The sequence below is a fragment of the Pogona vitticeps genome, chromosome 13 (genome assembly GCF_051106095.1).
Source record: "Pogona vitticeps strain Pit_001003342236 chromosome 13, PviZW2.1, whole genome shotgun sequence".
Lineage (NCBI taxonomy): Eukaryota > Metazoa > Chordata > Lepidosauria > Squamata > Agamidae > Pogona > Pogona vitticeps.
In genome coordinates, this window is record NC_135795.1 from 4,774,342 (window position 1) to 4,796,136 (window position 21,795).

General features: G+C 44.9%; 1 protein-coding gene across 2 annotated transcripts; it reads right to left on the reverse strand.

Moving 5' to 3' along the window:
• Position 1: 1 nt before the first annotated feature.
• Positions 2-12,492, reverse strand: WDR24 (WD repeat domain 24). 2 transcript variants are annotated; one of them, XM_020812496.3, is made up of 9 exons: positions 12,354-12,492; positions 9,942-10,816; positions 9,216-9,393; positions 7,979-8,660; positions 7,323-7,438; positions 5,939-6,060; positions 5,665-5,769; positions 5,210-5,547; positions 2-547 (listed from the first exon to the last, which is right to left on the reverse strand). In XM_020812496.3, the coding sequence occupies exons 2-9, from the start codon at positions 10,420-10,422 to the stop codon at positions 389-391; spliced, it is 2,181 nt and encodes a 726-aa protein (XP_020668155.3). In that variant the 5' UTR covers positions 10,423-10,816; positions 12,354-12,492; the 3' UTR covers positions 2-388. The 2 variants fall into 2 exon arrangements, with proteins under 2 accessions (XP_020668155.3, XP_078237615.1); XM_078381489.1 differs by lacking the exon at positions 12,354-12,492 and adding an exon at positions 2,422-2,606 and having other exon boundaries at positions 9,942-10,795.
• Positions 12,493-21,795: the final 9,303 nt, after the last annotated feature.

Here is a 21,795-nt window from a genome sequence, read left to right on the forward strand (position 1 = left end):
AAAAATTCACTATTGCTTTTATTTCAATATAAAAATTGAGGGCGAAGGTCTCTGGTGCCATCTTGACTTTTTAAGAAGTAGTTCTATGTAGAAATGTGGTAACGAAACCCGTTTACGTCACAGTAAAAAAATAAATAGGAAAAGGTGACTGGGTGAAGCTTCGCAGAAGAATCCTGCACACGTTAGGCATTTCGCTGCTTTCTGTGAAGCAAAGAAGGTAGTTCTCTCTTTACGGCATGCAACCTACTAAGTCCTCTCATGAAGCTAATGCTTCAACTGCATCTCCAGGGCTTCCCAGAAGGACGAGGCTCTCAGACGCAGATCTGAGCCGCCCATGGAGTGAGTCTGGCTTTCCAGCAGACACAACCGCCAATAGGTTCAGGTATATTCACAGAGGTGGCCGCATCCCGCCGGGCAATGGGAACTGGTCTCTAACCATTTCATGATGTGTTGCAGGTGGCCGCCATGACTGCAACCCTGGCACCAAACAAATAGGCCCTTCACCACATGGTGGCACACAGCGCACATGCTGGCACACTGCCGGCACCTGGAAGAGACCAGAAGGTAAAATCAACTGGAGCAAAGAGCAGGCAACCCTGAACTTCAGATCGCTCAGACCCTGGAACGGAGAGCCCACAATCAATGCCTGCCTCCGAGAAACAGCACGAAACAACGGTTAGATCGGAAGAAAAGACACCTGAAGTGGAGTGGCAGATCTCTACTCGGCCATGAAGTGAGTGAACCTGTGCCAAACACTCTCCCTCTCTCAGTCCAAACTTCTTTACACTGCCGTTGGGTGCTGTCTCTTGTGCTCTACCCAGACAGCTTCTACGCTTCTTATACCCACCTGCATATCCATTCATCCACCTGTGTTCGGAATGGGTGGATTCTGAATATAAAATGTGTTACAAAGATTGTGTCTTTTGGAATAAATGGTTTTTAATTTCCTTTAACAACTGTTCACGGTTCCTATTCACCGACAATATTACCCCATTGTCCTGTTCTTGATTTTGGAAAATTATGCACGTCACCTGAGCACTGTGCAAGGAAGGTGGAGCAGGAACACAATAATCAGGGTGTGGCAATCCTTTGTAGCCTGTTGGTGTCAAGAATATGTCACAGCTGCCACTGTCCATCAGCTCAGCTTTAAAAAAAAAAGGCACTATCGTAGTAGCAACTTGGGATGCCTAAAATTCTCCAGAGAATGATTATGTGAATAATCAGAGCTACATGTTTGATGAGGCATACAAAAATTGTCACTGCCAGAGGCAAGGCGGAACAACATTCATGGATGAGCAGACAGATGGATACCCATTTGGGGGAAACTCACTTCTACTGCCAACCTGACCGGTCAGTGCTGAGCTAGACTTTATTTTATTTATTTAATTAAAATATTTTTACCCTATCTTTCTCCTTAAAAAGGACCCAAGGCGACTTACACCACTGAAAGACAACATTTAAAGCTGAAAACAATGACTATACAACGGTGGTTTCCATCATTAAAAGGCAGTATTAAAAGCTAAGATCAGTGAGTATAAAGAGACAGCTTACATGCCGTGTTTCCCCAAAAATAAGACAGGGCCTTATATTAATTTTTGCTCTTAAAAAACGCAGTAGGGCTTATTTTCAGGGGATTTTTTTTTTAATGGACAACAATCTACATTTATTTACATGCAGTCATGTCCTCTTCTTCTGGTTGCTGCACAAGGGCAGAAGGCGGGGTTTCACTTAACGGGGGCTTATTTTGGGGGAAGGGCTTATATTACGAGCATCCTGAAAAATCATACTGGGTTTATTTTCAAGTTAGGTCTTATTTTTGGGGAAACAGGGTAGTTAAAAGAGAATATGAAAGCTGAAACAATAAGTATGCAAATATTAAAAAGGAAGAAACAAATACCACTCGTAGTGATGGTAAACACAAGTAGCGCTAAAGACACAGTCAGAGCCGTAATACATAACAATGCAGCTAAAAGTCACTCATGTAGCCAGCCACGTAGGCAGTCACTGAGAGAAAGTTTGTCTGAAGAGGAAGGTCTTTGTCTGCTTTCGGAAGGGCAGCAAAGATGCGGCCAGTCTGGCCTCATGTGAGAGGAAGTTCCAACATCTGGGTTTCAAACTATCTGAACAGGCATGAGCCTCATGGTGCTATGGTTAAACAGCTGTAATGCAACCAAAACTGCTTACAACCTGGGGGGGGGATTCAATCCCAGGTCGCCGTCTCAAGGTTCACTCAGCCTTCCATCCTTCTGAGGTCAGTAAAATGAGCACCCAGCTCGCTGGGGAGGCAACGTGAAGCTTGCATAATTAACTTGTAAACCAGAGAGTGCTTTAAGCGCTATGAGGCAGTATACCAAGAGCGTGCATTTTTGCTCTCCCCGGAGATAAACTGCCTTGCCCAACTTCACTCCCTTCTCCCCTCACCTGTCACAAATCCATCCCTTGTTACTCATGGGCCGTTTGCAGTTGCTGCAGTTGATGTGCAAGGTGGTGGAGGCCTGATTGAGGCAGTTGATGGCCCTGCAGGTGCTCAGTTTGATCACCTCATTGGAGATGTTCCACAGCTGGAAACGCTGCAACAGATCGATGTAGGACGTGTACCAATGCTCCTGTGGAATGGAAGGCATGCACAGAGTCGCGTCACCAGGCCCCAGAGAACTTTCTGAACTGCTCTCTCGGACGTTAAGCTCTGCTCCTATTTTATCTAGTCACTAAAATTCCTACGACTTGCTTTTTTATGTCAGAGAAAGAAGAGACCAGCAAGGGTCTATCAGACCTGCCAAAGCAAGGGAAAAAGAGAGAGCAAAATACTATGATTTGGGGCGTTATATTTCAACTTTATATTCCTCTGCAGTGAATGTAATTTTTTTTAATCAGCCCCTTCTTCTTCTTTTTGGAAATGATCATCAGATACAGTGGGGTCTCTACTTAAGAACATCCCTACTTAAGAACAATCCAACTTAAGAACAGCTCCATTTGCTGAATTTTGCTTCTACTTGAGAACAGAAATCCAAGATAAGAACAGGAAAAAAAACCTTTCCTGCTCTTTTTTTAACCTTAGGTCATCTTAGGTTAAAAAAAAAGTTCTCCCCCTAGTGGTAGAATACGTATTAACCAGCTTTGCATTAGTTCCTATGGGAACTAATGCTTCAATGTACGAACGCACCTCTACATAACAAAAAAACAGCCAGAACGGATTGATTGGTTTTCAGTCCATTCCTATGGGAAATTTTGCTTCAACTTAAGAACACCATTCCAAAACGGATTAAGTTCTTAAGTAGAGGTTCCACTGTAGTTTCTATGGACGGAAAAGAGCAGATACGGATTAAATGGTTTTCAATGCATTCCTATGGGAAATGCAGATTCAACATAAGAACTTTTCAACTTGAGAACCACCTTCCAATACGGATTAAGTTCTTAAGCAGAGACCCCACTGTACCTGGTTAGCTCTATTTCATAAACTACCACCCTTCCTCATGAAAGGTGGCTATTTATTCCATTTCTGTCCCGTCTTTCTATCACATAATGTAAACCAGAGCACAAAGGACAGCCCGGCCCCCAACCACTGCTGATGAGATCAAGAGTTATACAGGAAGGATTTATCTCATGCCCCAGATCCAGTTTCAACCATTCATCCTCTTATCTATCTTCTTTTGTATCAAAATATTACTCATAACTGAAAAAGCAGTCAGAGAACTTTTAAAGATAAGCCTGTGCTATGAAATTAAAATAAATGACAAAGATCGGAATTCTGCTATCTATGTAACAGTCCCTGCTTCTTACCATTTCTAGTTGCAGGATCTTTAAACAGATGAGGCTTAAATAAACAAAATCAATGTTTCCCTCATTACTGTGATTCCTAGTTGTTCACCCTATGCTTAGGGATTGTAGTTTTTTTGGGGGGGGGTAGCACTCCCATTCCCAGAACATGCTCAGGATCCCCTAGACAAGAGTTCTTGGGAGTGAAAGCCTCGAAGCTAGAAGATTTCAGAATCTAAAGTTTAGACCAGCCCTTCCTACCTCCATATTCTTCCTGAGCTGCTTCTCGTTTGAACACCAAGAAAAACACCCCGTTGCCCTGTGAGAGTCCCACAACTAACTGGGAGGCTCACAAAAGTGTATGGGAAGGAGAGTACAGAAGCACCCTATCTATCATCTAATAGGCACAAGGACGCACCTTCTCAGGGACTCGTAAAGATGCATTCGGGGGGGGGGGTTCCTGCTGGATCAGCCCCTATACAGCCTTTTAAGGATCACGACTCCCACCCCACCCCCCAATGCACTTTTGCAAATACCAGGCAGCGTCTGGACTCCCACAGCACACTGGGATAGACTTCTTGCTGTTCAAATTAGCAGCTGCCGAGGAAGAGAGCACTGAAGATCTGAAGGGCCAGTCTTCTGGTGTGTGGGGCTTTCATTCTGAGAAAGCTGCCTGGGGGATTCTGGGAGTCCTAAAACCCCCAAAAGTACCATTCCTACCTGAGCTCTTCTGTGGTGAAGGAGAAAAATCATGTTAGGTGTTTTCGGAAGGAAGGTGGGATAAAAACAAGAAGGGAGCTGACTATAACATGTGAGGAATTTGGGAGAGGGGCACTCCCAAAACCACGAATCCACAAAAGGAATTGAGATAGTTGAACTGACTTCTTTGTACCCCCACCTCTCACACAAAGCCCAGCAAAGAAACTCTTCGGCCATCTTCTCAATCACGTCTGCTTTTACATCGTGGGATGAGAGCAAAGGAGTCTTCAAGTTCCAGGTTTCAGAGGGCCACCAGACACAATGCTCTCAAGGAGGCTCACTCCTTCTCCGTCTTACTGCCGCTGCCACTGCCCATGTGCCTGTTTTTTTCCTCGACACCAACGGTGCCCAGCCACCCAGGTCCTCTTGCCTGCAACTCCCAGCCAGCAGAGCTGGTGGTGAAGGCTTCTGGGAAATGCAGTCCAAGAACAGCTGGGTGACCTGAGGTCCTCCTCCAGACCCAATCATCATCATCACCACTCAGATAAAAAGAAGATAAGGGGTACAGAGTTTCCTGGTCCTTCTCCTGGCTGTTTTCACTGACTGGGAGAGGATAAGCGAGCAGAGGGGGACAGCCAAGAAGGACCGTAGTGAGCTAGGAAGCGCCAGCGATTAACATGGAGGCCCAAGCAGCGCCCTGACGAGGCTGGCAGCCCAGCCCACACCACACATGGGTGGCAGTGTACAAACGTACCTGGGCCTGATCATCAATCTCCTTCCGGATGCGATCCCCCAGCACGATAAGCACGGATACGGCCATCTGCACGTCCCCCTGCTCCGCGTAGAAGAGCAACATGTTGCGCACAATGGGGCTGAAGAAGTCCGCCGGCAGGCGGTTCTCGTAGAGGGAGTGAGAGATGGAGATGAGGGAGAAGGACTCCACAGGGGTCAGGGAGACGGTCTCTGCCTCGTTGCCACTGACGTGGGGGGAATCTGCTTTGTCCTGGAGGTGGTCCAGCGCTGAGGGGTTGTCCACGATCTCGTGACGCAAAGGGAAAGCCTCCTGGGGCAGGATGTACTCTTGTTCTTCGGCTGTTAAAACAAAAAAAGACACCACTCCATGAGGGCAAAGGCCAAGGGCAGGGGAAAGCCCAGCGACTCCATCCAACACAGCAAAGGAACGAGGAACAGGCGGGAGACAAGACTCACTGTGTTGGTTCTCATGGTCCATCATGTAGAGGTCATCTTCATCGCCTTCCACGTCGCCGAGGAGATAGTCCGCGGGGACGTCGCTGCCCTCGGTCTCTTCATTCTCTAGACATCCGAAAGGGAAAGAGAGAGGCAGGGAAGGAAAGGTGAAGCACCCCTTGCAGGTCTGCCAGCAGATGGGTTTCTGGGCAGGGCCGGAGCGGTGCCCGCCGTGTCTGCCTATGCAAGGCAGTACGCTTAGCTAGGCTTCCCCCTTCTTTGCGCCCCTTCTCACCATCGTTGTTCATCAAGGTAGAGGAAGAATCCATGAGGATGTTTTCAGGCCGGCCTTCCCCCTTGTTTCGCTCCAGCCTCGACTCGCTGCCTATCCCAGATGGAATGTCTTTCAAGTTAAAGCTGGGGGGGGGGGGGCAAACACGTCTCTGTATTAGTCCTTCACGTATGTATTCCTGCTCCCAGAGTCCCTTCCACCTCCTCTCACCCATGTCCCCACAGTTTATAATTTCTGGTAACCAAACGACCATTTTAAAAAGTCCCACCACATCTTTTTTAATTCAACTTTTCTCATCTCTGGCACTTTTAGATCGGTCAGCAGGGTTGAAAAAGAGATTTTGCCGGTCCGTGGTTGCTCTAATTTGCAATGTCTAATATACCCAAACCCCCCTCCCCAAATACAAAAATATCTGGTTTAACAAGTGCAAAGCAAGAACATTTGTAGTTTGGACAGCCAATGGGAAGAGATGATTCCTAAAGTCCTGTAACAAGTACTCTAACCTGATGCCACAATTATTCTGTTTATACCTAGCCTCAGCAAGCCAACAATTCTTGATCTTACTTCTTGAAAATCGGTAGATGTAATCCTAGCACGGGCAAACATGTGGGTGAAATGTGGCTCTGCATTTCACACTCCCCACCCACCCCGCCCCTCGTTCCAAATGCAGTGGGAAAATATTCATGAAAGGACTGAGGGTGCAGCTCTGAGGCCCAGGGGATGATTGCAATGCCCCTTGCATGCTCAAAAAGGTGCCCACCTAATGTTATAACATTCTAATCTACCCCATTCTTCCACAGTTCCAACATAATCCTTCTCATTTTTCAAACGCTGAATCAGATTTGCATACTCTCAATTTTGGGACTCTAATGGACACCTATAAACATGCTGGTGACACATTTTTAGTTCTCAGGAACAAAAAAAAAAATCAAAACCAAAGACAACAAATAATTAAAAAAGTCCATACCATCTCAATATCCATCCTGAGAATTCCTCCCTCCTTTTACCCTTTTTGTCGTTTTTTCTCCCACCCTTCTCCCAAAGACACATAAAATAATTAACATTCTATGAAACACATGATACTAAGACATCATTGAACTTTAAGCAATTCTTTAAAATAAAAGGCATCACTAAAAACGACATCCATCCAGGCACAAACAAAATGAAAATATAGTCCTCAAAATGTTATCCGGACGAATGTATTTCCTCATAAAAGTGGTCCTGGTAGGGCTAAAGGCAACCTTCCACCCTGCTTACGTGCCAGACCCTTTGCGTCTGCCAGCCTCTTATGGCATCTGGAGGCCACAAGAATGGGGGAGGCTGGCCTACATTTTATTAACCACCTGATGACCATATCAAACCCAAGAGTTCTGATGTTTTGTTTTACCTGTTCATTAGTGGGAGGCTGGAGCTGCTCTTTCCTATGCTGTGATTTAAATTTACAGCCGGCACCGTACTAGGAGTAGAGTAAATGACACGAAGCATCGTCCACGTTTGAGCAACCTGGCAAATAAGAGAAGAAACAAAACGGGTTAACAACCATCAGGTACGTTTTCCAGCCAATGATATGAAACAAAAGCAATATATATGGTGTCTTGGAGAAAGGGCAACGGGCAAAACACATGCATGGCTTCCACTCCATTGGACGGCAAACTCCGAGTCTCTCAAGAGCTGAATCCCAGAGCTTAAACTCAGCTTAACGGGAGACGAGTCTCAAGGTCATCTTCACGCACCACATAGACCACAGCAGCTTTACGGGCAGGTATTAGGACGCCTATAGGCTCTTCCTTGCCTGCTCAATAAATATGAACTTTCTGTTGCCAAGCACTACAGGTTGTTGCTTGGGTCCACCGCAAGCCTGTAGCCTCAGCAAAGCTGCCTTCAGCGATGCCCGGCTGCAACACATAAGCTCAGGGTCTGGATTCAAATGTGGCAACAAGACAGATGCCCACTAGTCATCAGATGAGTTACCCCCTCCTCCTGCAATTTCCCCACGTGCAAGGGTGTGATTCTGGCAACTACTTGAGCTGAGGGAACGTTCACCTGGTTGCGCTTAAGCTCTTTGGCGACTTTGGCGTTGTGGTCGCACAGCTCGGCCAGGGGCCTCCCCGTCAGCACGTACTGCTTGGCCGTCTGCACAAACCAGTCCATGCTGCCTGCGTCACACTCAGTGTCTGCTTCGAAGACGCTCAGGGCGCTGGAAGAGGAGATGAACTCGAACTGCTCCGTGGGGTCCAGTTTGCGCTTGAAAAATATCGGATGGCGCCTGTCACCCGTGTAAGGCTTGCGGTTCGAATCCGAGGCGATGAGGCTCTCCTTGGCAGCAAAGGCCAAGTCCCCGAAAAGGCTGTAGCAAAGCCCTTCGGGATTCGCTCGTTCAATTGGCTGGCTGGCATCCTTGAAGATATGCTGGTAAAGAGTGCTATCCTTGGAGCCGGACAGGAGGAAGTAAGGGTCGTGAAGATGACGCCAGACGATCCCTGTAGTGACATCTTTGTGCTCTTCGAACATGGCCGAGGGGATGAAAGGGCGACGTATGTCCCACACGTAAATGTTGTGGTCCACCATCATAGAGCACGTGGCAATGTGGTGCTTGCATTCCGGCCGCCATTTGACTCTTGCCACAGAGGCAATGGTCTGTACGCAGTAGATCTCTTTGGCCCGGTTGGTGTTCATGTCCCAGACTTTCACCATCTTGTCTCGGCCCCCTGTCGCCAACCAGCCCCTGGCGGGAAAAGGAGAAAGCTTAAGGGACAAGAAAACCATTCAGTGACCGCCACACATGGACCCGTGACGCTAACTTACATGTCTGCTGAGAAGGGTTAGAACGCTGAGAAGGCTCATCAGGAAGCTTCCACTTAACCACGGTGGGCAGATGTAAACAGACAGAAGGAAACGTTTTCTTGCACACCTGCTTCTCCCACTTACTGAATTTATCTGTCTCTTTGACAAATAGTCATTCTGAAGTCCTTAACCCAGAATGTATTCAAATTGATGAAAAGAAACTGTGCCACAGAGCAAAGCACAGAAATTCTTGCATTCTGATTTTTTTTAAATATAAGAGCACATGCATTTCTACGGGGGGAAAAAATCTGTACATGAGCAGACAATGTTTAGAAGGCCGAATTGCAAGGGATTCTTAGCCAATAACGTTAGAAGGTGCTAAGACAAAGAAAGGAAAGCAGAAAACCAAAAAAGGGGGGGGGGGAGAATACAGCTGAAGATTTTAGAAGACCCAGAAGAGACGGCTAGCGCAGAATGCCACTGCATCTGCCCATACCTGTCCTCTGGATGCCAATCACAACAGAATACGGGCCCATTGTGAGCTGTAAACATCCTCTCGTAGCGGTCCGGCCGTCGAATGTCCCACAGCTGGACATTACCATTCTCGAAGGTTGCAGCAAAGGTAAAGTAATCGCGGATGCTGAACTGGACATCACGCACGCTTTCCGACTGACCTGAAAGTGAAGGCCACGGCAGACACATTTAGCCCATCTCATACCTAGCTCGCAACTCCAGCCAATCCAAGAGGCCATAAACCAAGGGCATCCAGTTCAGACAATGTACTAAATAAACCGTTTATGGTTTATTCAATAGGCAGTGTAAAATGGAGGACCAAAATGGGAGCAAATGGGCTACGTACACTAAGACACAAGTCACTCACAGTAAGTCTGAATTTCATTTTATTATGCTGCATGACCACAATAGTATGTGCAGACTTCAATACATTTGTACAATAGATTTTTATATCAAATGCTGAGAATTTTAAAATTACATTTTAAAAATCTATTTTTCTAAAAGCCATTTCAGTTGCTTTCCTTCCAAAATAAACCGACATAATCCTAATTTATTAAGCCTCCCCTACAGTGGTCTTTATCTGCATATTAGGGGAACGAAGGAGCTCTGTAGTGGAGACTGAGGGAATGGACTTTGACTCGGTAGTACTTGTGTAATATGCTTTTGGTCACGATAAGCAGCAAGAACAAGCCCAGAAACAAATCCTTACCTGAGAATGTGCTAACAGAGTCTTTCTTGCGCAAGTCAAAACATTTCATGTAGCCATCCTGGGAGCCACTGAGAAGCATATGCACCTCCGTGGGGTGGAAGCACACTTTGTTGACTGTCCGTTTGTGTTCAGTGAAAAGCTGGTCCTGTTTGTTACGGGACGGCTTGCCCAGGTTCCAGGTCACAACGACACCGTTTGTGGCTGCTGTGGCCAGCAAGTTCTCATCCATCTGGTGCCACACCACGTCGGCGCAACTGAAATTCAAGGACGGCTTGCGGCCAACACGCAAGTTCAGTTTCTCCACAAACTGGTCCTCTTCTATGGAGTAGATCTTAAAAATGTTGCGCCCGGCAACTACCACCTGGGCAGCATCACGACACACACTAATTGCATTGGCAGGGGCATCCAGGTGGCAGAACATGGTCCGTCCTGTGATGGTATTGCCACCTAGGGCCGTGGTCACCCTCGCCATTTTCTCCATAGCTGCCTTCTAAGGGGCTCCTTACAGTTCCAATCACTCCCTCACAGACCACAAAGCGCCTGCTATACCTTGAAATAAATCATTACAACATTAAGACTGTATCAGTAAAATTAGCTCTTAAAGAATAACTTTTGTCCAGGTAGGGATGTCAAGCGAAAGCTGAAATTTAAGGATATAAAGCAGATGTTGTAATGACAGTCAGCCGCAGTAACTCCAAAACTGTATTTAAAATTTATTCCAATGATCCTTGTCTATCTTCTGTTGAAATCTCTTGGTATTTGAAAGGCTTCTCCTTTTTCCTCTTACTTGAAGTAAACACTTGGTGAAAACTCTCAGCTTGCAGGAAAGCGTCTGACTGAAGAAACTCAGAAATCTTCTTGGTGGCAGGCCAGGCCTGTTCAGGAATGAAGCAAAACGCAAAACATATAAATATCGTGAGAAGACTCTAAAAGAGGGATTCCCAGCCTCAGGTTCCCATATATTACAGGACTTCAAGAAAACCCTCAAAATATTTTTAATATTTTGGCAGGCTTTTCAAAACATGCCATCTGAATAGCTGCTGAGAATATCAGCCTACCATTTTTAATTGCTGCCTGTTTTTAAAGGTAATATTAAATTATTTTTCACTTTGTTATTTTATTGCCACTGTTGTACACCACCCAGAGTGACCACTGATCAGATGGGCAGTACAGAAGCAAAATGAATGAATGAATGAATGAATGAATGAATGAATGAATGAATGAATGAATGAATGAATGAATGAATGCAATTTCCAGGAGCTTCAGTCAGTCTTGGGTTTTGGAAGCTGCACACCAACAACACCTGGTGTTTTAGAATAATAATAATAAAAATAATAATAAAACAACACTGAGGGACCCAAGACTGAGAGCCACTGATCTAAAACTACTAGTCAAGGGGTGGAGAACCACTGGCCCTCAATTCTGGACTTCAGGACCCATAAGTCCAAGCTCACATATCCCAAATGTAAGGGATTTTAAGTTTTTTGTCCAAAACATCTGGAGAACAAAAGATCCCCAACCTGTATGTCCTATTTGGGAACTAGAATGATCATTTCAATGTTTGCCTTTGTTCCTAGAGACCCCTAGAAAGCTATTATTATTCCGATTAAGCCAAAGTAATTCAATTTGTTGATCTAAGAAGCCCTTAAGATGCTGCTCGACTACAAGTCACATCATCCCCTTCCCCGTTGGCTCGGCTGGCTGGGAGCGATGGGGGTTTGTAAGCCAAAGAAAATATCCAGCCGGCCAAAAATGACCCACGTCTTCATTAAAGCCTAAAATAACCATCCTTTTTACTCTCTGGGGAATTCTTAAGAACTCCAGCCATTCTTTTCCTTTTCTCCTTAAAAGCAGTAATTCCTATTATTAATGTTGTTGTGCTTAATGCTATGGGACTTTCAAGGATAATTTTTGTCATGATCCCTTTTCTGAATTATTTTTTTTCTTTTGAATCTTTTCTTTTTGAATCTTTTCTCTTTTTTTCTAAGCTCTTTTCTAAGTCCTTGCTACCAGCTGGGCGGGATAAAAATATAAACGAACAAACAGGCAGACAGACAAGCAGGCAATCCCCATCCCTCTTTCTGAGGAAATCCCCAAACCAGGGTCGAGCCGGCTAACCCTCCCTTCCTCCGGCTTCACAGGCAGGCCCAGCCCGAGGAGGCGGGAGGGCCGCAGGCCGGGCCGGCACTCTGTCCATGCCCAGAAGCCCTCCCGCGCTCCTCCACAGGGCGGGAAAGCCCCTCCGCCTCACAAAAACGGGCTCCTTCCTTCCTTCCTTCCTTCCTTCCTCCCCCCTCCCGGTTCTTCCTCCTCGTCTCTTTCCTTTCCGGCCGTTTTGTCAGGCAGGGCCGGGCTGGGCCTTCCCTCAGGAACGGGCGCTGAGGGGAAAATGGGCGCCTCGCCTTGCCTCACCCGGCGGGGAGCGGGGATTTGAAAGGCGGTTGGGGCGGTTGAAAGTCCAACGCCGGGTCCTGGGCGGCCCTCCTCGGCCTCCTTCTCCTCCTCCTCCTGCTGCTGCGGTGGCGGAAACCGGGCCTGCCTCTCGCCCGGCCCCTTCCGCCTCCAGCCAGGCTAGGCCGCGCCGCCCCGGCCTCGCCTAGCCCGGCCTTCCCGCGCTCGGGGGGGGGCTGCCGGTGGTGGCCGGAGGGACGGACGAGACGGGCGAGCGGGCGGGAGCCCTCCGAGCCGAACCCGCCGCCCGAGCGGCTTCTTTTCTTCTCCTGGGCGACAAGACCTGAGGGCCCCCGGGGGATTCTGGGTGTTGTAGTCCTCCTCGTAATCATCCTCACCTCCACCACCAGCAACACGTTTCCGGAAAAAACTAATAAAATACAGAGACCTGGCCATCGAAACATCTCCCTTGTGGATGAAACACACTTTCCTCTTTTCAGACCTAAAGTCATGCCATCTATATTCAGCCTGAAGATTTCCGTTTTCCTCTAACCATGGGTTTTACAGGGATCCCAGCCGCAATTAAGCACAGATTTATACTTCATAAATGTTTGGCATGTATGTCCATTTTAAATCCCTGGATTAAAACTCAAAATGTGGCATGCCCATCTCCTCTAACCAAATTCCTAGAATAAACAGGCTGGATCATCCCAATTTTCTGTTTAAAACAGTAGAATAATCCGATGCGGACATTGCCTTCTCTCCACTCTGGGGTTGTCACTTATAATGGATGCCCAATTTAGTTATGATAGTTACCGTTGTCGCTCAGGCAACAATAAGTATCATAACCTGTTCTTTTGCAGGTTACTCTGTTTTTTTTTTTAAATTTTCATTTCCCAATCCCTTTGCCAAAGGATCTTCTTTTTGCCATATTTTCTTTACATTTGCCAATTTATTTATTTATTTATTCAATTTATATGCCGCCCACACTACCCAGAGGTCTCTGGGCGGCTTTAAATTAAAAAACTGGGTGCCCTCTGAGGCGGCCGAGAGATCTCCACCTTGATTGTCCTATGCAATCACGGTGTTGCCAAAAAGGAAGACAGATTGCAAATTGCAGAAGACGTGGTCCGTGGGGTGACCCCTGTTCTTCCAGATTCTTCTTGTCGCTCATATTGGTAGAATGTGGAAGACCGATAATCAGTGGTTCCCAAACTTGGATGTCCTTGGACTCTAATACAGTGGGGTCTCTACTTAAGAACTTAATCCGTATTGGAAGGTGGTTCTCAAGTTGAAAAGTTCTTATGTTGAATCTGCATTTCCCATAGGAATGCATTGAAAACCATTTAATCCGTATCTGCTCTTTTCCGTCCATAGAAACTATGTACCCAGAAATCTTGGCCAACACAACTAATGAAGGCTTCTTTGAGATTTAGTTCAAGAGCATCTGGGGACAAGTTTGGGAAGCAGCAATGCTTACCTGCCGCATGCCCTGTAGGTGACAGAAATCTCCAACGTGGTAGCTTAATATTGAAAGGAAGACCCGTCGCTTTTGGGGCAGATCCGTGTTACGCCCTCTAATAATATCAAGAGAAAGTAGGCCCTATATATCACAAAATTCTCCAGAGGCAATAATGCGCAAATCATGTGTGCATTATAACATGGAATGGCCCAAACATGCAGATTTTCCATGGCAACGTTGTAGGTTATTTTCTGAACTGAACTTGCAAGGTAGCACTGCATTTGTTAGCTGTTTTGGACCCTGGAACACAAAAATCATCAAAAAAATTCTTTACATTTCCCTGTAATGAAAAAAGTTCAAAAACAACCCAGGCGTTCTGTATTTTTAAAATGTTTTTAATATATATTTTTATAAACAGATCACGTGATAAAATAGCACAAGAAACACTTGCCAAATATAAGGTTATATCTTTAGAATATACAGGAGAAGGAGGCTAGTATATACAGTAAGAAAATGGTTTTTCAGAATTTTATTTTTTTTTCTCCCCCCCCCCCCCTTTTATAGTGAATTGAAACCTCACAGTTTCAACAGCTTTTAAACAATGCTTCGGACCAGCGGACACTTTAAACATGGGTCCTTGGAGACCAGAGGCCACTACACCCTGCAGGTGTTTTGCTCACAAACCCCACTACAATTATGGGGCTAATTCCCATTCATTCCAGTGTGGTTTGCATGGGAGAATTTTCTGATGAATTGAACCAAGATGCTGGTAGAAATCTTATGGTCATTGAATCAACTCTCTCAGTTGGCTTTAGAACAGAAGCAATTCGGGGGTGGTTTTGTGTTTTCTCGCAAAATGACACCCTCACCTTAACAGATTTCTTCCAATAATTTCCCTCCCCCTTCCATTACCTCTTTCCCAATCACTTTGCACAGCAGGCTTAGGAAAGGTGCGATGTTCCCCACCTTGTAACCGTGATTAGGAATTTGAGAATGCCCCTGTTGTTGTTTATTTCATCCTTCTGTCTTGCTTTTTCATAACGTATGGATTCATTTCTGTTCCAGTGTAATCATGGTGGTGTGTTAACATCTATGGTGACTGAAGACACTGCTAGGACGAGTAGCAAAATATTTCAACCGAATAAGGAAGAAGTCCAGTTGCCATGACTCAACTTCCAGATCTATGGTGATAGATCTACGGTGATCAACCAGATCTAGGGTGATTAATTGCAGCCGCTGGGTCAGACCCACAATGGCAAGTTCACCTCCATCAAAGAAATGCAAACTGTCTTTAGGATTAAGGGTGCTGAAAAAGGATTGTGTGGGTAACCTGAAAAAAGGAATAGTTGGGTGAGGATGCTTTAATATTCCTGTTTTCTTAGTCGTGTTTAAGAGATCAAGAACATTGAGTCTGCACTGGTCTAAACTCTAAAAGCTGCTATCTGATTCTCGGTTGTCTCTCACCCCCCCCTTTAAGAAAGTTACTGAAATACCCAAGTATGTATGCATAGGGTTATGATACCAAAATCTCTTCCACTGGACTAATGTGTGGGTGGCAATACCATTAATTATGGCTTAAGATATATTATGAGAATTAGGGGGAGAATTAAAATGAATTGTGAAAGGTTTCATGGTTATGGTAGATGTAAATGTTACTGCCACTGAAATATGCAAGGGTAATATGCCAGGTTGGCAATATATATATGTATCTCCAAGTAAATAAAAAAATTGAAATGATTCTGTAGCAACAACGCTAATTAGAGAGCCGTCAACGGTTGTTAAAAACAGGTCCTTTAAATCACAGTGATTTATCAACTGTGAAAGGCAGTTGCATGAAATGATAGTTTGTCCCATTTTCACTTAGCTCAGAATGCTTTTGGCAGATTCTCTCAGCTTATTTGGAGTAATAAATAAATCACGGAGTCCTTGAGTTGCAGTAATTTTTGTCCTGGCTGTCACGGCGAGTGCCATACGCTGGTCGAGGGGAATGGATTAGAGAGTAGATTAGATTAGAGAGTAAACTAGCACAGAGTGTTGTCCGATGGTTGGAGGGAGAGGCAATAAGAGATGACAAAGTTGGTGCTTTTTCTCAGTCTTCCCACTGATTTAAAGTAAAGGGGTTGTTTGCGCTGGTTATTAACTAAACTATTTGGGGTGGGAAATACATAGTAGTCACAGTGCTCAAAATATATAAGGCCATTTTTTTTTGCAGCACCACTCCCAGTATCCTCCAGGGCAGGTAGAAAATGCTGGAAGGTATAGCCCAAAAAGCTACGAATTCTGCTGGTGCAGGATGTGAAATAGCTGTGTTGGCACTTCATTGTGTTTTACTATTTGACTCTCTATGCCTACAAGGATGTGCACCAGAGACAGGGGTAGTCCTTCATCGACTCAGATGCTTAACTTCTGGAAAGGGATGCTAAATCCCAAAGAATGTTCTTTCCAGAGAACAACCTCAGGAATTCACTCTAAAAAACAAAGGGGTTTACAAAAGTTCGGAAGGAAGGAGTTTGTGGAGAGATACACAACAGCAATCCGGCCAGGAGCAGAAACCAGAAAAGTGGGCATCAATCGATATAACATACAATGCGACAGAGCTGGGTCAGATTTGGCCCTCCAGATGTGTTGGTCCCATAATCTCCATAACCCTTTCTTTCAGGCCATGCTAGTTTAAGGCTAATGGATGCTGTGGGCCAAAACATCTGGAAGTCCAACACTTCCCTAATCTTGCTTTACTGGTTTGTCTAAGGCCTGGGTGGTAGACGGTGTCTTACAGTAACAGGTGATTAGTTTAGGAAGGGTGTCCCATGTGACTTTCCTACCCTGGTTTGAACTGGTCTTGGCTTTAAGAACTAATTTTTTCCATATTAAGTTATTTCTTTCTAGTGGAACCGAAATGTTTTTCTCGGGGAAAGTCACTCACCACCAATGACTCCAGTTATTTTATTCTTTAAGAATAGCCTGCACGGTCTGCCTGCCTTCCTTGCATGTTTAGATCTTCCTCAAGGTCGCCCTCAAAATGATCATGGCAATTAAGACTTTAACAAATGTGGCATTAAAACAATGTCAATGCAAAGAGACTAATAAAGGCTTTAATGGGTTTGATACAATATTAACTAGAGGGAATGTGTCTGGCTTGAAAATGACACGAGAGCCAGACTCAAATTATTTCATTGTCCTACTTCAACCTTCAAATCTATTGATCTAATAAAATCAAAATGATGAAGCCATACCTTCACTTAACTGCTCTTCAGTGTGTGGGGTGGGTGACTCAAAAATGAGCCACATCCCCCTCCAGAGATGGAAGAGTTACTGTTTGAGATCGTGGTTCCCAACCGTGAATCCTCAGATGTTCTTGGACTAAAACTCCCAGAAGCCTTGCACCACTAGCTGTGCTGGCTAGGATTTCTGGGAGTTGCAGTCCAAGAACATCTGGAGACCCAAGATGGGGAACCACTGGTTTAAGGTTATGACTCTTGGAATCCCTCGAGTCAACATGTCCACTAGCTATAATGGAAATTCTGGGGATCAGAGTCCAAACAAGGAACTTTCCCAGCTCATATCCTCTCTCTGACTTAAGTGGACAGGCTCTTGCAACGGGCACTACGAGGACTGTTATATTTTCAAGACTGAGCCTGCATGGCATTGTGTCTACATACTAGGAAATAATGTTTTTTGAGCACAATGAATGAAAGTGGACAGAGGGCTGTGAAACAGGAATAGGGAATCTGTGGCCCTACAGATATAGTTGGACGCCAGTCTTCATCAGCCCCAACCACCATGGCTAGTGGTCAAGGATGATGGGAGTTGGAGCTCAGGCCATCGCTTTGCTGTAAAACAAGCTGAAAAAAAAAGATTGTAGAGGAAACAGAACGAAAAGGAACTGTTTTACAAGAAGGTACCTTGTCCATCTGGCCCAAGAGCTGCCTAGTGTGATTGCAAGAGGCTTTTGATGGTCTCAGCTGGAGAAGTTTGAGATGTTGGGGACGAATCCAGAAATGGGAGCTTTGGACCAGCTTTCTTCCCATTTTTAGCTGGAGGAAGTGTTGTAGAACAACAGGCTGTATTAAAACAGGGGCCAGCAACCTATGATTCTCCAGAAGATGTGGGATACGACTTCCATCCTCCCTAGCCAGCATAACTAGCTGTGAGAAATATTGGAAATTTCAGTCCTACAGTCATCTTATACAAGTTGCCCGACCCTCTTTTCTGAAGTTCTGTGATGTCTCTTCGCCATTGAAACTATTGCAATTGGAAGGAGAACCATGTTTTACTAATATAGCTGAGAAATTGTACAAGAAGCGTCCAAGAAGGAAGAATCAAGGGACAGACTGAACCTAAAGAGGGACATGAGAAACAGTGAAGGTCTTGAAGAAGACCCAGAGAGCATAAACGCTAAAAGTATTCAAAGTATCTCACAGACATTATCTCAGATTTATTGTTACCTCCATAACTGAGATAGGATTTTAGGCTGTGAGAAAATACCTACCCAAGACCAGCTAATACTGTACGGTCATGACAGAGGTGCACTGACCCACAGATTCCTCGGCTTGTGTTTTTGTTATGCGCCATCAAGTTGCCTCTGACTTATAGAAACCCTAATAGGGTTTTCAAGGTGTGTGAGATATTTAAGAGTGCCGACTGGGGATTTTAACCCAGATCTCCCAAGTCCTATTCAATAGATTCATGGCAAAGAAAGGTGAATTTGAATCAGGGACTTCTCCGTTCATAATTCATGCCTTTCTCTAGTTCCTCGGCACTGTCAGTTCTCACATTTCGTCTCCTTCCATTACCACTTCAGAGCTTCAGCGTTAACATTGCGAGAGTTCCAGAAAACAGGCCATTTTTACACCTCTCTGAGCATAAAATTTCAGGAAAAAAACACTTTCAGTTACTGATACGTCCCTGGAACGTTTCCCTGGGGGGTTCTTTACGATCCATTCCCTTGCCAAGAACGGTGTTGCTTCCAGCAAGAGAAGATGAATTCTATATTAAACGTCTGGTCCAAGAATAAAAGGTTGATAGCACCCTCTCTTCTTTAAAATGAAAAACAAAACACTCAAAACTAAAAAAGAAAAAGAAACAATCAGAACTAGGAAATGTTACTGTTTTTTTTTGTGGGACTTTAGTCCCTCAGTGAGTATGGCCAGTGATGGTGAGTATTATAGGCTAAAAAAGTAACTTTTCCAAGTTCTGGGAAAAAATGCACCCTTTACGAAGGCACTCTCTACTCAATGGCTTCTTCTGCACACCCACTTCAAACCTTCTTGCCTCTCCCCCCCACCCGTGATAATCTCAAACGTGGCCAATGGAAAACTCTGAACATTGCGAAATTTCAGGACCACATGGACAATGTAAAACTCTAGGGCTGGTCTTCACACCAATTATTTTTCTCCTGTTTTCAGGCATCCACTCACCCATCACCACCACCGCCACCACCGTAGAACTGAAAATAGAACAAAGCAAGCAGGGATAAAATGTGATGCAGCGATGGACACAGAGGAAGGCCAGAGCTCCATGTTGGATGGATATGAAGTGATAAATCTTAATTTGCCCCAGCATAATGGGAAAAACAAAATGTGCTACAGAGTGCTAACTTTGGAGTTTTATCTGTACTTGAAGGGTTGGAAAAGGTATATTTCTGGGCATGTTCGGAACGTTTGTCTTTAGCACCATAAATCAAAATTTTCTCCATTCTGGAAATTAGCACCCGTGTTTCAGAGCTTATGAGATAAGCGTGGGGCACCGTCTCAGTGCTAAATCTGGGTAACGTATACTTTCTCCTCTGCAGAGATGAATGACTGAGTCCATTTCATCTTTTTTCCCGTTGAAGCGAAGATGAAATGTGGCTATTTAGTTACGCTCTTTTTTTTTTTTTAAACAAAGGGACCCAATGGTATTCTCAACCATTTCTACCGGCTAAATTAAATAGGTCTTTGCAGTGTGAAAAAGACTGCAATGTATTTGCCGACCATGTGGCTGGTAAAGAAATGGAGCATCTCTGATAGAAAAAAGTGGCCACCTGATTCAGCCCCACAAACCTGGTTGAAGCCAGATTTTTTCAGAGGCCAAGTTCACAAAGCTTTCTGCCGGGATGAGAGGATTCGACACCACCTCACACACTCAGAGTCCTGCTCTTTCCATGGGATCTGGGCCAAAATCTCCACATTGGAAAGAGGGTCGTTTCTTTTTTTTAATGGGCCAAATGTTGCATTAGTCCCTGCATGCAGGCACATTATCTGATTCTTCTAAGTATTTACAGTACTGGAGGCTAAATGGCAAAGGTGTAAACTGGTCTCCATGGCAAAGTTCTGAGGAGATAACAGAAGCAACCACGTTCTACTTGCTTCATTCATTCAAGTCGATCATTGCTAGAACACTGGAGCATTCAAATCCACATCTGAATTTTGGTTTGTTTGTTTATTTGCTTTCCTCTCTCTCCTGCTCAAACCTTTCTTTTCTTTTTTAGCTCATGTTTTTTAGATTATAAACCTGAGGGCCGGAAGCCCTTCCTTTCGCATTCGTCTCTGCGCAAGCTGTTTTTAGAGCCTCTTTGGCTGAAAAGCAAGTCAAACATGTTCTCAATTAAAGGGGGCAATTACATTGGCCATTTACCTTGCAACCTACATCCGATGGGACACAGATGAATTCTAATTAAAACTGGGTGCCTACACAATGTAAAGCTCAATGCAGGGTTAGAACACTTGTAGAATCATCTCTTCTGAGCCAGGAATAGCTTTTTTGTTTTGTTCAGCCAGCAGGAATGGTTTAAATTTATTCTGACCAGTTTGATACTGTTTTTGACCACTTCTTGCTCAGCATCAACACCGCATCCAATGCAAAGAGGTATTCAGAAGGGTGTCAGTTCCCCTCAGTTGAGAGACCCTAGACTTCAATTTCTTTAAAAAAAAGTTTCAAATGAGCACAGGAACACAATATCGCTGGGGCACTTAGGAGGGCTAATTAGAAAAGAGAAGGGTGGGAATGGCCAATTAGCACCTTCTCTAATGCAGTGTCTGTTGTTGGAGCGCCATGCAAACAGAGCTTTCTGCCGTTCACTCCTTCAAATTGTTGCCTGGATAGTTACAACGATGTCACCCGCTAAAACCTGATTTGATCATCTGCAAATCACAATATTTCCCCTGCTCTATAGTCACGCTCAAAGGAAGCAAAGGCATGACTTGCATTTGATCATCAAGGGATAAATACACCCATATTGGCCAGCTCTAAAATGTAGCGAAGTGCCTTAAATATCCATGGCAAGAAGCCACCCTCCTATTCATGCAGTAGATAAAACCAGAGTTTTCACAGCAGTGTCCAGAGTTTTCCAAAAAGACCCATCCTTTGAGAAAGAGGATGCTGAGAAAATGGCAAAATCAGATTCACGTGCCTCCCCCCACCGGTCAAAAAAAGAAAAGCCTACCCCAAATGGTCACTTGATCCTGCAGCCCCTTTCCCAACCACCCCCCTCTTCTGAACTCAGAAGAGTTCAAGGAAGGTTTTCAAACAGCATGACCACTCCGACCCATGGCTGTGACCTATCACAGGCGACATTCCGACCCACCCCTGGTCCTCCGCACATCTCCCGCCCTGACAAGCACGCAGTTTTGTGGGACAGGGAAGGCCAGCTGAAAGAGCAGGAAGTTGTAAAACAGCATCCTAAATAATAATAATAATAATAATAATAATAATAATCATCATCATCATCATCATCATCATCATCATCATCATCATCATCATCATCATCATCATCATCATCATCATCATCAAATGGTCTACTTAAAGCTTTACAAAGATGTCATTATGGCAACAAAAGGCCTGCACTGAGATAATAAGGGATAATTATATATATAAAAACAGTGGTCACTCAACCACACTTGCTTGTGCCTTCCATACAAGCGAAGAGAGAGCCTGCAGTTGGTGGCCTTGAGAAACGACATGAGGCCAGGCCATGGCTAAGTGTTGGGAGCTCCGCAGTCCAGGAGGAGTCCATGGTGTTGT

Coding starts and splice junctions, on each gene's coding strand:
- WDR24 (XM_078381489.1), bottom strand. CDS start 10,422: ATGGAGAAAATGGCGAGGGTGACCACGGCCCTAGGTGGCAATACCATC. Junction 9,394..9,941: donor CTCTGTTAGCACATTCTCAG/GTAAGGATTTGT, acceptor CTTCACTTTCAG/GTCAGTCGGAAAGCGTGCGT. Junction 7,439..7,978: donor AAGAGCTTAAGCGCAACCAG/GTGAACGTTCCC, acceptor CTTATTTGCCAG/GTTGCTCAAACGTGGACGAT.